Source organism: Epinephelus fuscoguttatus, linkage group LG23 (genome assembly GCF_011397635.1).
Source record: "Epinephelus fuscoguttatus linkage group LG23, E.fuscoguttatus.final_Chr_v1".
NCBI lineage: Eukaryota > Metazoa > Chordata > Actinopteri > Perciformes > Serranidae > Epinephelus > Epinephelus fuscoguttatus.
In genome coordinates this window covers 30,314,840-30,329,974 of record NC_064774.1, presented here as the reverse complement: position 1 = coordinate 30,329,974, position 15,135 = coordinate 30,314,840, and the positions used below count along the sequence as shown (strand labels likewise).

Sequence of the window (15,135 nt, the reverse complement as noted above, 5' to 3'; positions counted from 1 at the left end):
GACCTTGTTTTTGTCATTATTGTGAACGTGATATCTCAAGAAAGCCCTGAATGAATTTCTTTGAATTTGGCACAAACGTTCACTTGGACTCAAGGATGACCTTAGATTTTGTTGATCATAGGTCAAGGTCAGTGTCACCTCATCTTTCTTATTCTTGTGCATGCAATATCTCAAGAATACCTTGAGGAAATTTCTTTACATTTGACTAAAATATCCCCTTAGACTGAGGAATATACTGGTAAGACTTTGGTGGTCAAAGGTCAAGGTCACAGTGACATCACAATATATGTTTTTGGCCATAACTCAAGATTTCTTTTCATAATTATGACAAAACTAGTATTGACCCTATAATGATATAACGAAGTGATGTCATTTTATATTCAAAAGGTCAAAGGTCAACCTCATTGTGACATCATAATATTCTGCATAAATCTTGACCCTTGACACTAATCTTGGGTGTTCACCTTAAAAGTGTTTTGATTGTATAGATCTTTTGTGTGCGAAACATCCAGGTTTTCACAGACATGGATGTAAACTGTCAGAGAAGCTTGACTGGTACGCTGAGGCATACAACCACGGGGCAGTAATGCTAGTTCATTAAAAATGAACACAGTACAGTATTCAATGTGTACCATTCTTGAAACCTGTTCAAACTACGTAGTATTCTTGCCTATTTAAATTGATGATAGATTTGCTCTGTGTTTACACAGGCCACAGACTTCCTGTTCCAGATTTTTTCTGCTGCTGTAGTTTCCTGGGGTGACCACTTCATGCCCCTCCTGCTTGGCATTAGGGCCCAGTGGTTCCCATGGCAACCCAACTCCAAGCCCCAAACTCTGCAACACAGTCTGTACGGTGAGGAGGCATTCACTGAGCGTGCCCTGCCGCAGTGCCTGCTGGGAATGCCCCACAGTCTGAGTCTGCTCCTGGACAAAAAGCCCTGGAGCAGCCAGACAGACAAGGTCAGTGTGTCTCATATACTCTGTTATCATTTTAAAATCAATGATTAAATTACGGGCCAGGTTTTTTAGCTGAACAAGATGGTGACAATGTGTGTGTGTGTTCTGTGTCTTAGTTCATAGACTGGCTTTTCAGCATCACAGAAGGTCCTGAACAGAGTCTGTCGGCCTCGACCATCAGCACAGCCAAAGGTAAAAACAAACAGTTAAGGATTCATTTTCCATAGAAATATCTCTGTCCACGTAATGTGATTTCTTTAAGTGCTGCTCCATTACTCAGACAGTGTTTGAAGTCTTTACACCCTCCTGTGCTCAGGGACTAACAGTGATGTCACGACTTATGTTAGTGTAAGTCTGTAAAGCTTGACACTGGGCCACAGATGTATTAAGAAGGGTTGATTTAGTGCTGCTGGTCAGTCTTAAAGACCCTTTACAACCAAAGTCATCAAAATTATGCATGCACAAGTTGGCAGCAGATGAGTTAGCAAGCTTTAAACATTGATTTAAAACTGTTAACAGCATCAAAATGAATGGTTACTGGTTACTTTAGTTGCCAGAATCAATATTCCAACAGTGACTCAAGTTCTGACAGGATCACAACTGTTTGGGAGCAAATCTAGTGACTCAGCCAAATGCATCACGGTTGCTTGCAGTAACGACAGCTGTTGAAAACATAAATAGAAGGTGTAGCTGTCCTCATAAAAGCCTTCAATTTTACTTCAATTCATTTTGAATACATAGTCATCTGTGTTTATTATCTTTGCCAACCACTTATGCAAGTTAGTACAAGCAACCACTGACACGTTCGGCTGAAGATCACCCAGTAACAGTCAGTTGTTAAACTGAAACACTGGCAGCATCTATGGCTACAAGCTTTTAAATGTGTTGACGAGCACTTGGCTGAGGACACGTTAAAAAAATGTGCGTGTTACAGTATACAGAAGCAGAGCTCATGTTTATCTAACAACTATATATTGTTGAGCGAGAGCTATGTTAGCTAGCAAGCCAACAACACAAATTGTAAGTACAATTCCCTCTAAGGAACATTAGTTTTCTGGTTTGTTGATTGTGACTCAAGCCTCATACAGAGTGGTTGTGTGTCCTTGTCTTTAGCGAGGGAGGATTTAGCAGCTAGTGACTTATTTGCTTGCAGTTTCTCACTGGTGTACCCATTACGTTTCTCTACCAAATACATGTAAATACCTGGCCTTTGAATATTGGGCCACTTGCTAATGTCTTCTACCCACTCACTAACAGCATATGGATAGTCACCATTTGTTAAAGTCAGGCTGTTTTGCATTCCTGATCTTTGGTGGTTAATGTCCTTGCGTAGTTTGACAAGCTTTTGCACTCTGCCACACTTGCATTGCCAAACTGTATGCACACTCTTACATACATCATTGTTTACAACTGTTAAAGGATCTATTGCCAGTTTGTCCTAGTGTCTAACTGTGGTACTACACCCAGTGGCCCAGAAAGCATTTTCCCCCATAGACCATCATCATGAAAGAGATGTCTGTCAGAGTGTTTACAGGTGACCTTCAACTGCAAAAAAGTCAATTATTACTCTTATGTAGACCAAAGGTTCCTAACTGGTGGGTCGCAGTCCAAAAGTGGGTCACGTGTCCACTATGAATGGACCGCAAATGACTTGCAAACATGTCAAGATTGTAAAAAAACACACTTTATTTTTAGGTACAGTGAATTTCCAGCACAGTGCTTTTATTTTGAAGAGCTGTTTCCTGCTGTAGAATAAGTGACAGCTACTTGACAGAGACAGCAAACTGGCTCAGACAACTTGGCCAATTTCTAGTATAAGGAGAACTGGCTGGACCAGTTAAGAACTGCTGATGTAGTTCAAAATACACAAACATGTTGAATATTGCAATATACAAACACTGGGCACTACGTTGGCATAAATACCCCGCAATGCAATGCGCTGGTGACAACAATAATCATTACAGACAGTGGACCATAATCACTGGACATGTTGCTGACCTTTCCCACTAACTGAAGCATTATCTGGCAGCAACAGGGGCATAAATATAAATAGTGTAGACACTGGGGTTGCACTGGGGCCCATAGGATTGGGAGGGGCCTTGTAGAGAGAGCGAGCCCTCCAATTGTAATACTAGAGAACAGTCCCTTAGGAGTAATTCAGATTGCCACCTCAGAAATATGCTTGTGTTCAAATGACTCAAGTTAAAATGAAAATGGTGCCATTTGCAATACATGCAAAAAGGCAAACCGATCTCCATCATTGTTTTATTATTATTTTTTTGTAATCTGTTACAAAATTATGTTTATTCTACATAAAATATAAAAACTATAAATGAAAGATTGAGTTAAATTAATACTTTCCCATTTGATTCAGTTTTTTTTTGTCATATATAGATTTAAAACAGTAGCTAGTTTGGACAAAAAAATCTGACACCAGGGCTGTGATAATAGCGTGCACTGGGACTCGTCCTAATTACTGTGTGCCACTGGGTGAACAAGATGTTTGCGTACATACCAAGTCCACCGGTTTGCATGTTCTAACAGCCAAAGTAAGGTTACTCAGACAGATGTGACGAAAAACCAAAAACTCTAAAGGTTCATCATGCTTGCTATCACTATTGCCGGTACAGCTGATGTTGACAGGGGTTACCGTGGTTACACAGAAGCTCTCAGGAAATGAAGTGGTAATAGCTTAGTGCGTCCAAAAACTGCACTTCACCCAAAAGCATGTTGAGTGATGGTTCACATATTGAGTTTGTAGTGCATAGTATGTGATTTAGGATGCAGCAAGTGTGTCTTTGAAAAAAAAAAAAAAACTGGATGTAAACACAACTGTGTTAAAAAAAAAAAAAACTCTACAGAGGAGGAAACACTGATTTTGGTTTTTTATGGAATGGCAACTTAAAGCCATCACATCATGTAAACATCAAGATTGGCAGTAAGTAGCAGAAACCCCAAAACCCACCCTGTCTTTCCATTTACATCATACATTCACAGGAGCAAACAACATTCTTGGCAGAGATGAACAGAGATGAAACTTCCTTTTTCATTACAAACTGGATTCGTTCCAATTGATTTATCTGATCCTTGTTGTTTCAGCTGCCCTGTTGGCCCTGAAGTCCTCCACTGAATTCAAGAAGAAAGCTGTGTGGACCAGAGCATACGGATGGTAGCCCAGAGGAGACACTACAGACTGTTTCCCTGGCAATGCATACAGAGGTCCTTCACAGAAACATGACTGGAGCTTTAACACACTCAAGCTGCGCCTGTCCTGCCTCCATCTGCTGGACGTGGATTCACTGACTGCTGTTAAAACAATTGTTCCCATTAAAACTTCATCAAATGCAGGAAATACTTATTGGTGTTAAATTTGATTTTTCTGGCTCTCGAGTTAAAGATACAGATTTTAGTGATCACACATTTTGATGACCCTCAACTCCCTAAAATTACAAAGTCACAGTCCTCATAATCTTTAAAAAAAAAACTTGACCGTCACAGTTCCTGAAAGATTTAAGTGATCCAAACATTCATTGTGCAGGTGTCATTTCTTTTTCTTCTTCTTGTTCCATTTCTCCAGGTGGTGTTGTCTCTCCTTCAGCAGTTGCCAGACTGATACAGAGGCCCCTAAAAGAGACCGTACTGTTAGAAAATAAGAAAAAAAAAAAAAAAAGAAAACCGTGTTTGCTACTTATTGTTAGTAATTTCATAGTTATGGCACAAATCTAACAGCTGCAAAAGGATGGTCATTACAGAATAATACAGCTGTTTACCAAGTAAAGCTAAATAGTTTACACCCAAGTATACGTGGTAGCAAACAGTCTGTCTTCTCTCTGGTTGGAGTTGCTACATGTTGAGGCATGACAAGCCGTGACTCTAAAACGCAGCAAATCTCAGGCTTTGTTAGGCTGTGATCACAGCTGGAACAAACAAACAAAGCCTCCAGTCTGACTACAGCCTGACCTACCAGTAACTCAGTCATTCGCCAGTGAACTCTTAAGGCCCTGACTCATTAAGCTGATGGTTGGCCATCAGTCAATGTTTGGCCCTCAGTGAGCATCTGTCTCCCTTGTCTTTATGGTGTGTCCTTCTCTGTTGGCTCTTGTTGGCTTTCTTTTTGGTCAATTTAGCATGTTGAGCGGTGTTGGAGACAGTGGAGCCTGTCCGTTGAATGAAATCATTCTTTTTGGCAGTTCAGCTCAGCGCAGAAAAGAGAAACGAAAGTGAGGAAAGTAAACAGCTGAAGACAAGAGGGAGTGAGGTCAAAACAAACCTGTTACATAAGGTAATGTTATTTTTCTTTAGCCATTGAGCTCTTTAACAGAAATGGTTCTCGATGCTTTGTGTCATTGTTCTCCACACCAGCATTATTCCAAAAGGGAAACTAGAAGACTGTCATGACACTAGTTAGCAAGTTAGCACAGTAACAGCACAATCTAATGCTGAAAAAAACTGAGCATTTTTACTGTGCGCCAGCAAACAATAATGCAAACCATCTGGAAACATTTCTGCTAAAGTGCTCAACGACTTAAGGAACAATAATCTGACCTTATGCAACAACTTTGTTTTGGTCTCACTCCCTCTTTTGTTTAGCTCTTTGTTTACTTTCCTCACTTCTGTTTCTCTTCTCTGTGCTGAGCTGAACTGCCAATCAGTGATTTCATTCACTAACAGGATCCGCCATCTCAGATGCTGATTCAACCTGCTGAATCGGCTGTAAAAACACTGACAAGGGTCAACGGTGTGGGACACACTGCATGAAGTAGGGCAACAGATGCACACAGATGGCTGACCGTCAGCTTGGTGTGTCAGGGCCTTAGCGCAGGGCTGGAAGGTGAGCTAATCATGCTCCTACTGCCAACATTTGGTGAAACTTCCAAGTAAGTATATGTCGAGTATTAAACTTAAAACTAACTTGACAGCAGTACTGCGGCCACGGCTTGCTTGACAGCAGTGTGTTGGACTGGAGTGTTTAGACTGAACTCAGATGTCCACATAGGGGTCTGTGCGGACATGGGCAGATGACGACTTTTCCGTCAGACGTGGAAGGTAAGAAGATTTACTTTAAAGGACTAGCTCAACAGATTGGAATACCTCTATTTGCTTTTTTTTTTTCAAATGTGATATGAAAAGATTGATACCACTCAGGCCTATGTGTTTAGAACTCATGGAGACTGTTAGCCTAGCTTAGCACACAGACTAGAAGCAGGGGGACACGGCTAGCCTGGCTCAATCCACAGTTTAAAAAAAATACACCTCTAAACACCCCTAAAGCTCATTCATTAACATGTTGTATCTCTAAAGCCATGCTAGCTGCTCTGTGAGGTTGGACTTAGACACCGTGGTGCTTTGAGCTAAATGTTAGCATCTGTCTGCCAAAATGCTCAGAGTGACTATGCTTACATGTTGATGTGTAGTAGGTTTAAGTCAAGTCAAGAAGACAATACAAACAATCAATGTGTTTGTCTCCAGAGGGGTTATTGGTTGTATGAAAACAGCAAAGACACACACAATGTTAACATATAATGCAACATTTAACAAAAAAGTAAAAACAAAGAAAAAGAAAATAAGCAATATTTTCCAAGTGTGGTTTGGTGGTCAAGATGATATTACAGTTTACTATAGGAATTCAACAGTGAAATGGCTGAGGGTATAAAGGATTGTATGTATCTGTTTGTTTTAACTCTAATGTTCACCATTGTCACCATCTTAGCATGTCAGCATGAAAGCATTTGCTGAGTAACAGTAAATACAAAGTACAGCTGAGGGTAATGGGAATGTCATCAGTATTGCAGGTATTGGACATGTTGAAATGTTAACTTGCTGGTGGCGCTAAGAAAAGTCAGGGGATCAGAAAGGTCAGTGGGATTCATCCTCTGAGGATCATGAATGTGTGTACAAAATGTTGTTGAGATATTTTGGCTGAACAATAGAGCCCTGCTGTCAGCATGGCTAAAAACATGAATTTGTGGTTTTAGTTAAAGTTGCATGCAGCTATATCTTGATGAACAACCGTTCATCCATCCCCCCAGCACTTCTATGCAGCATCTCCACCTGGAGCACAGGTTGTCAGAATCGGTATATGAGCACAGGCTTCAGTCTCTACACAGTTATGATAGAACCAAACCTGACAGATGACAAGACTGTAGGAAGCAGCACCCAGCTGTCCAAAAGAAAATCCCTAAAACCTTTGACATCTCTTATTCAGGTACTTTTTTGCCAGGCAGGTTGAGTAATGATATGATGATAAAAGTGTTAGAGAAGAGAGTATTTCCCTTTGTTCAAAATCAAGTGAAGCTCCTCTTTCATAAGTAAAACATCACATTACAGATGATTGCACTGAGAAAAACAACCCCCTCATTCATCTCAACAGGGCCGCTGCATTGGCACAGTGTGAGGGCACCCCAGAATGTTCTGGCACAAAACTGCAGTGTCACTGGGCTTTTACATGAACATCTGTATATCTAAAGTTCTGGTGATCATTGCAACTAAAGGTTGAATAACTGCCACATTGACCTTTCCTAATAGCATTCTAAACAGCTGTACAGTGTTTTCAGATACGCCTTCACACTCTGGTCCTCACCATTGCAGCCCCTTGTGTTGTTTTAACAAGGGGCTGTTTTCAGTCTGAACTCTGGCTAACTGGTCTTACCAAGAGCCAGAACAGGCAGGTAGACCATCAGGAGGAAGGGCAGGTGAATGTGTGTTGACAATGTTGAGTTCAAAGATGATGAGTTTGGTGCTGCCGGCTCAAAATATGGCAGGGCCTGATATATGGTGACACCTGAGGAAGAAACGGAACACATACAAGATGCTGAGGCACTCCTTTAAAGTTTGAATACACTCTCAGTGTGTTTTATTTGTCTCAAGGATTCTTCAAATCATTATAAAATACTCTGCAGTCCAGTAAATAACAATTCCTACCAAAGTAACACTGGATCAGGACACACACTATGCCAATGGTGAGTTGTTATCTGACACACACACACACACACACACACACACACACACAGCAGAAGCTGGAATGATCTTTCCTCACACACTTCCTGACATTTTATCATCGACTCTGCTTTGCAAGCTCATTTCCTGTTGTGTGCATTACTTCCCTTATAAAGCAGCAGTCTGACACATTAAAGCTGCTCATATTGTTCAGCCTGTGTGAGGTCAGCTGCAGTGTAACTCCCATTAATGATCCTAAATGTGAGATGCAGTCTGAAGCCAGCCTAGTCACCAGAAGAAAATGTTGGCATTGTACATTTCTGCAAACCACAAATACGTTAATTTTCAGATTTCCTATCATATTATATGAGCTGACTTTGACATCTGAAAGCGGAGGAGATGGTGGCTGCTGTGACACTGAGGCAAGATGCCTGCCAAGCTGCAGACCACTACAGACAGCTGTTCGAGACCAACAAACATCAAAAGCTGTTGTTTTTCAGCGAGTCATTGCTGTGTTTCCACATTTTTTAAATGAGAGTGTTTTGTAGCAACTTGTTGCTGTTTTTCCATCAGCTCTCAGCCACCAATCAAGTGTTTTGTTGCGAGCCAACGCTGTTTTTCCAGTAGCTTTTAGCCACCAAAAGTGGGTGTTTTTATGGCAACCTGTCACTGTTTTTGCAGCAATTGTTTGGCACCAAACATGGATATTCTGTTGTTGATGCTATTTTTCCAGCAGCTTTTAGCCATCAAACATGGATGTTTTTAGTGACCTGTCACTGTTTTTCCAGTGGGGATAGTGGCATGAAAGACAGAAATGTTTTTAGATACACATCCCTGCTTTTCCAACGGAAACAGACTGTAGATATTAGGTCAAAACAAGATCCTTTGTTAACCAAGACTAACTCGTTTTGTTCCTAATCCTAACCCAATGGTAACCACTTGTTGACACGGAAAATACAACATAAAATTTCAATGTAACATTACCATATCCATTGGCATACTTTTTTTTAATTTATTTTATTTATTTTTTTTTTTTTATAAGGACTTTTGGAGCCTTGTTATTAACATGAATGTCTCAGCTCCTTAACATGAAAAGTGAAGTTAATAACAGTGACTTCATGCAGAGGCTCTGGCTAAGTGGCCCCTTTAGCTCTTGGACCCCCTGGGCCTTGGCCCAGTAGGACTCTTCAGTGATATGCCCATGAATGTGTTTTTGCTATATAATAACATACAAATATAATCTGTCAGTGGTTTGCAGAAAAGTACGTTGCCAACATTTTTTTCTGGTGACTGGATTGCAGAGGCCTGCTCAGCCACCGGGTGTGTTTTTTGTAAAACTGCCAGTTTCACAATTTGATAGTAAAAAATAAGTTAATCAGTGAGTTGGTCACCTTCAGTGGCCACTGATAGGATGTATAAGGGGATCCAGAGTGTGTAGCGAATCCACAGCATGGCGATGGAAGGTTTATCCATAACACACAGTAGCTCATGTGGGTACCTGTCATCAAACAGCACATGTCAAAATGGTAGCTGAGGGCATAATGGCAGACCATTACACAATAACTGACAGCTGACTGAATCAGTGGGAAAACCATTAATCCTAGTAAGACATGCCTCAGTGCACTGTCTTGGCAATGCTTTTGTATCTTGTAAAAAGGCTGTTCTTCAGCATTTATTTTAAGTTTGAATCAATGACGATGGTGCAGCTCTCAATAAATACGCTGTTTTGTAGCCTATATATATTCAACCTAGTTAGTTCAGAGATCTGCAGCCAGGCTAGTGCTTGAACCCTAACTTTAGCTGCCTGCACATTTCTCAGCTGATTCAAAAGCTGCACTATATTTATATCAACAATAGATAAAATGACTCGGTGTTATGTCAAGGAAGTTGCTTGTATTAAAATTCCATAAAGAATTTTCACTGTAGTTCCCCTTAACTCTGCAAGGCTTTATAGCCTCTTTCTGAATGCAGGGTTTACTTATGCAGATTTAACTTTTCACTTTTATTTAGACATCAAGGTTGTATTAAGTATTTAGTTCCTGCATTACTACTCTTGACTCTAGATTCTACTTCCAAATGAGGTACCTCAGATAGCTCTAAAACTATTAGACACTGTCGATTGCCTGACTGTGTTTTTGCTCCGTCTGACTTGTTATTAGTGGCGTTACCACATTTCCAGATCTCAGCTGTTAATTAATTAACAGACCAACTCAATATAAGTCTAAAGACATTTAAGCAGTTCCAAGAGGCATGGCGGGACTACAAAAACCTCAGGCACTTGGCTTTTAGTAATTTGATCAATTGCATTTTTAGGGAATGTTCTATTGTGCAATATAAACAAAGAAGGAAACATCTTGTTTTAAAGGGACGGTTCACCCCATAATCAAAAATACATATTTCTCTTAGTTGTGATGCTATTTATCAGTCCCAGTTGTTTTGGTAGGAGTTGCCAAGTGGTGGAGATATTGGTGTAGAGATGTCTTCCTTCTCTCCAATATAATGGGACTTGATGGCTCATGGTGTTCAAAAAGCCAAAAAAATACATTTGAAAAACTCTACAACAATGTCTCTTTCCAGAAATCATGACCACGTTACTTAAGACCTTGTTGTGAGCATTTTCATGTGGGAATTTTATTTATTTTTTTTTTAACCGAACCACACCTGACAACCGTGTTACAACGTAGAAGGAAGTGTGCATCAACTCATGGACAAGAGGCTCGTGACAGAGCGAGATGCAAACATAATGGCGTCGTCCTCAACTGAGCTGTAACGTTAGCTAGCTCAGTGGTGCCAGGTGAGCTAATAGTAGATGCGCAATTCTTTCCTTGCGGTGGTATGGTTGGTTGATTAAGTTCAGTAGAAATGAAAATAGATCTTACTTAAAACTGCTCACAACAAAGTCTGTGGATTATTTTGAGTAACCAGGCAATGATTTCTGCAAAGAGACATTAGCTATGTTTCCATCCAAAAGTGATTTGAATCACTAGGAAATGCGCACTAAAAGAAATACGAATCCTGTCTGTTTCCACTAAATGTACGGACTTTGGTGAAAACTTACGAACTCGCGCGAGTTTTCCGCAGAACCGGAAACAAAACATAACTGTTTCCATCCCCTGTTTTGCGAATCAACATTATTTCGAATCAACCAAAACCCGGCTAAAGTGAGCGTATTTTAGTTTGTGCGAATCAGGGGATTTTAATTTGAATTTTGGCGTTTCAGTCATAATTTTCCGATGCAATACTTCTAGATGCGCATCTAAATAGGCTGATGGAAACATGGCTATTGCTGTTGAGTTTTTCAAATGTATCTTTTGGCGCTTTGAGCACCACAAGCTGAGTGTTACCTAGTTCTATTATTTTGGAAAGAAGGCAGACATCTCTACGGCTGATATCTCCAACACTCTTCAACTCACACCAAAACTATCCAGACTGATAAACAGGTAAAAGGAAAAATTTGTATTTTTGATTTTGGGTGAACTGTCCTTTTAAGGCAATAATTACTGTTTTTGCGTTTATGCTGTGTTCACTTGGAGTAGGCTATATTCCCAAAATAATTTTGTATGGATGGGGTCAGCAGAGCCCACTAACAGGTTATTGTCGGCAAGCATAGAGGCTACAGTATGGGTGATTTTGCTATTACTGATGAGAGGGTGGTACAATAAAATACCATGAGTTCATCCTCTGGGGAGTATGAATGTTTACGGCAGATGTCACTGACAACTACTTAATTGTGAAGATATCTTGCTTTTGATCAAACACACTGTGTCCAGCAGGACAGAAACAAACATGTAAAGAATATTTTTAAAGTAAAACTAGCAGAAGTGCAGATGGTGCTCCTGCATTCCTGTACCAGCTGAGATTTTCTGCAAAATTGTAACAAGATGTTTGAACAAGTGAAATGAAGAGACAAGCCGTAAGTCACATGCATACCGCAGGAGGTCCAGTATGTTCCACAAGAAGAACTGCGCACACACGACTGGTTTACTCTGGATCTCCTCCAACATGATGACCATGATCAGCAGGATGTTCTTCTCCATAACCTGAAAAACAGACAGCGTGTCTGAATAACATACTTTAGCATTTCACAACATCTTTATCATTAATAATGAGTGTGATACATACTTGGACGAAGCGAGGGAGGAGTCTCGCTTTCTCAATCCCATCTGCGATATGGAAAAGCTCCAGGATGGACAGCAGCTGGCACAGACTCATCACAAAGCCAACAGAGTAAAATGTGTCTGCTAAGGCATCTGCAAAGTCAAAAATCAAATGTTATCATATAACTTATGCAATATGGTGGAGGCTTAGCCTATTCTTGCTCTCGCCTGACTTCAGATCTTCATTGTAATCATTGATGCACACCTTCAGTTTGCTGTGGACAGGTGCATTGTTAGAAATATCCATAAACAAGAGAACAAGAGAAGAGAGACATCCCACACACTATCCTTTAACTTTAATAAGCCTTACCTTTACCAAATGTGAGAAACCTGGCTAAAGTGTTAGCCAGTATCCATGTGTGTCCACAGAACTGGAACAGGTTATACGAGAAAATGTATGCAAGCCTGAAGCTGAGCCTGTAGGAGAAAAAAAAAATGCCATTTGGTTTTTGTTGATTCATTATTGGCCTTTCACACTCTGGACATCTTCCCTTGCACAGCTGTAACCAATAATTATCAGTGGCTTCCTGGCATGGCCAACTGGCACCATATGGCACGCTCACAGGAAGTGGAGCAGAGCTGTCGTTAATGTTATTAGTTACACCTCTGCTTTTCCTGCTGGGACATGTCATAATGTCAGAAGATCTGTTTACTGGAGAACTGCGAATGCTGCTGCACTTTAATTACAATATTCTCCTGAATCATCTTCCTGAAGCTATTTTGAGTAAATTAAATTATATGGAAACACATGATGGAAAGTACATTTGCTCTTGTGCTGTAACTTTGAGGTACTTTTGTTAAGTATTTAAATTTGTTTACTATATTTCCAAGGAAAATACTGAAGTGTTTAATTTCATAACATTTATTTGATAGCCATAGTTAGACTGAAAGTTACACAATCACAACATGCTGATTACACATTAACATATCAACATATTTACAGTTTAACACCAGAAGAAAATGTTGGCATTGTAAATTCCAGCAAACAATGGATACATAACACATGTATGTTTCATACGTATCATATCAGTGTTCCTAAAATAATGTAGTTCTGATTACATGTAGCGGTGTAGGGGATGGTGGACGGCGTGACAGATAGCCTCCAAGCTGCAGACCACTACTGGAGACTAACAAACAACAAAAGTGGTTGTTTTTTAGCGAGTTGCCACTGCTTTCCAGCTTTATTCTTTAGCATTTTGCTTTTCACTGTTCTTTATTAGCAGCTTTATTCAGTGTTTTCATCGCTTGAAATCAGCGGGTCTGTTTGTTTTGGAGAGGAAGAGACCTCTGAGGATAATTCAGCTCGCATTGAAAACCTCGTGAGAATCAAGTTATCAGAGGCAAAAGGTGAGCACACATTAGCAGCTGTTAGGTTAGCAGCCCATCTCAGACGTACCAAGCAGCATCAGAGAAACACTGATTTGTAATGTGAAACTGCTTTATTCAGTGTTCTCATTGGTTTAAATTACTTGATCTGTTTGTTTTGAGACCTCTGTGGATAATTTGGCTCCTAGTAAAAACTACTAGACACCACACAGTCTCCCTAAATTTTACACACTGGACTTGTTTTTTTGTTGTTGTTTTTTAGATGATTTTTTTTTTTGGCCTTTTGCCTTTAATGGACAGGAGAGTGTAAAATAGGGTGAGGAAGCGTGGGGGATAGACACGCAGCAGGGGGCTACGAGGCAGTGCCTCTGTTCATGGGGCGCCGGCAATATCCACTAAGCTACTGACGCCCCCACACTGGACCTTTAAGTGGCACAACAGTGGAATCAAATTTGCATTAAAGGGATTCCTAAGGAGCAATAATTACTTTTTGGCCATATGGGGGCAGCAGAACAAGATGTTAACATGGTATCTATTTGTCACTTATGAAGTTATAATGGCAAATGTGTTAGCAAACAGCAACACAAACATTCATTTGAAGTCATGCTGTTGTTCACCTGACAAATTAAGTCCAGTATTCACTCTCCTTTTAGCTCTGATTTGGTCTCCACCAACTCCTGAGAAAAGTATCTGTCTCTTCAGCTGCTAAATGCTCCACTATGTTCACATGCTACTCTCAAACTGTGTCTGTCCGCTGCTTGCTGCTGAGCAAGTGTACAGTGAGTATATCAGAGCTTTTCTGCAGAACAAAAAGCTAAATTGGAGCAGTGAGACTGAACCAAAACAGGAAAGTTATGAACTTTAGAGCCAAAACAATGAACTTACAGAGACTAAAGAGCTGTTGGGTACTGTAGAGTTGGTGATAGTTCTCTGTAGGTTCATCTGTGTGAGTATGTATATCTTAGAATTGAAAAGTTATTTGTTTTAAGAATAAAACAACATTTGTAGAGTAGTTTGTGGGTAATTTAAAACTCAGTTCATATGTTTTATGAGCTAATCTTGGATATAAACCTGCAAAATAAGAACCAATCTGTCAGATACCTTTTAACTCTAAGCCCACCTTACAGTATTTAGCTATTACTGCTTAGAAAGATGACAGTAAATGAAGCTTTGCAGTAAATGAAACTTTGTATATGATAAGCCTAACATTCCTTCACACGCCCTGCACCTACTGAGCATTCCTCCCACAGCGAGACTCAGACACTGCTGTTAAACTCTCCCAATACTCACTTACATTCTCTTTCTGAAGTCTCCTTTTTCTCCTTTTGTTGCAGGAAAGTTAAGCTGCTCATAATCCCTGTGTGAGTTTAAGGAGAATCATTTTGCAGTGCAGTTTGTTTCTCCTTCTCTCAGTGAACAGAGACCCGCCTCTTACTTCATTCTCCTACACAACTGGGAGCAGAAAAATGCTGCAATATCAGTGTTTTGTAGTGCTTCCTCAGGCTGGTTGTTGAAGTCTTACTTTACAGCCAGTAGGAAGTAGACATTCCACGTGTGAGTCTGACGTCAGATAGTCACAGCCCCCTGAAAGAAAACTCTGAGCTGAGTGTGTGGCTCAGGAGGGTGAGGAGAGAAGGAGCAGCAGAACAATGAGACACATTCACAGTGCAGGTCTGTAATGTTACGATTAGCAGCAGGAACAAGTTAAATCTAAAAAACTCACACATGCATGTCTCATAGCCTCAAAAGTACTTTAT

General features: G+C 40.3%; 2 protein-coding genes across 4 annotated transcripts in view; one reads left to right on the top strand and one right to left on the bottom strand.

Moving 5' to 3' along the window:
* Nucleotides 1-4,196, top strand: part of focad (focadhesin) — a 75,693-nt gene extending 71,497 nt beyond the window's left edge. For both annotated transcript variants that reach the window (XM_049568013.1, XM_049568014.1), the window contains 3 exons: nt 711-962; nt 1,076-1,151; nt 4,059-4,196. In XM_049568013.1, coding sequence (XP_049423970.1) covers nt 711-962; nt 1,076-1,151; nt 4,059-4,132 — 402 coding nt within the window. In that variant the 3' untranslated portion in view covers nt 4,133-4,196. The remainder of the gene's footprint in view (nt 1-710; nt 963-1,075; nt 1,152-4,058) is intronic.
* On the bottom strand, nt 3,757-14,916 carry hacd4 (3-hydroxyacyl-CoA dehydratase 4). Of its 2 annotated transcripts, none has more exons than XM_049568028.1 (7): nt 14,669-14,916; nt 12,363-12,469; nt 12,018-12,145; nt 11,826-11,935; nt 9,287-9,393; nt 7,609-7,740; nt 3,757-4,583 (listed from the first exon to the last, which is right to left on the bottom strand). In XM_049568028.1, exons 1-7 carry the CDS (start codon nt 14,728-14,730, stop codon nt 4,501-4,503), a joined length of 729 nt encoding a protein of 242 aa, XP_049423985.1. In that variant the 5' UTR covers nt 14,731-14,916; the 3' UTR covers nt 3,757-4,500. The 2 variants fall into 2 exon arrangements, with proteins under 2 accessions (XP_049423985.1, XP_049423986.1); XM_049568029.1 differs by having other exon boundaries at nt 14,673-14,907.
* Between the last annotated feature and the right edge of the window lie 219 nt (nt 14,917-15,135).

What these genes read in the sequence shown, in the direction of transcription:
- hacd4 (XM_049568028.1), bottom strand. Translation starts at nt 14,730, where the DNA reads ATGAGCAGCTTAACTTTCCTGCAACAAAAGGAGAAAAAGGAGACTTCA. An exon ending in TCCTCCCTCGCTTCGTCCAA is followed by an intron (nt 11,936 to 12,017) that starts GTATGTATCACA and finishes TCTGTTTTTCAG; the next exon opens with GTTATGGAGAAGAACATCCT. An exon ending in CCTGCCTGTTCTGGCTCTTG is followed by an intron (nt 4,584 to 7,608) that starts GTAAGACCAGTT and finishes GGTCTCTTTTAG; the next exon opens with GGGCCTCTGTATCAGTCTGG.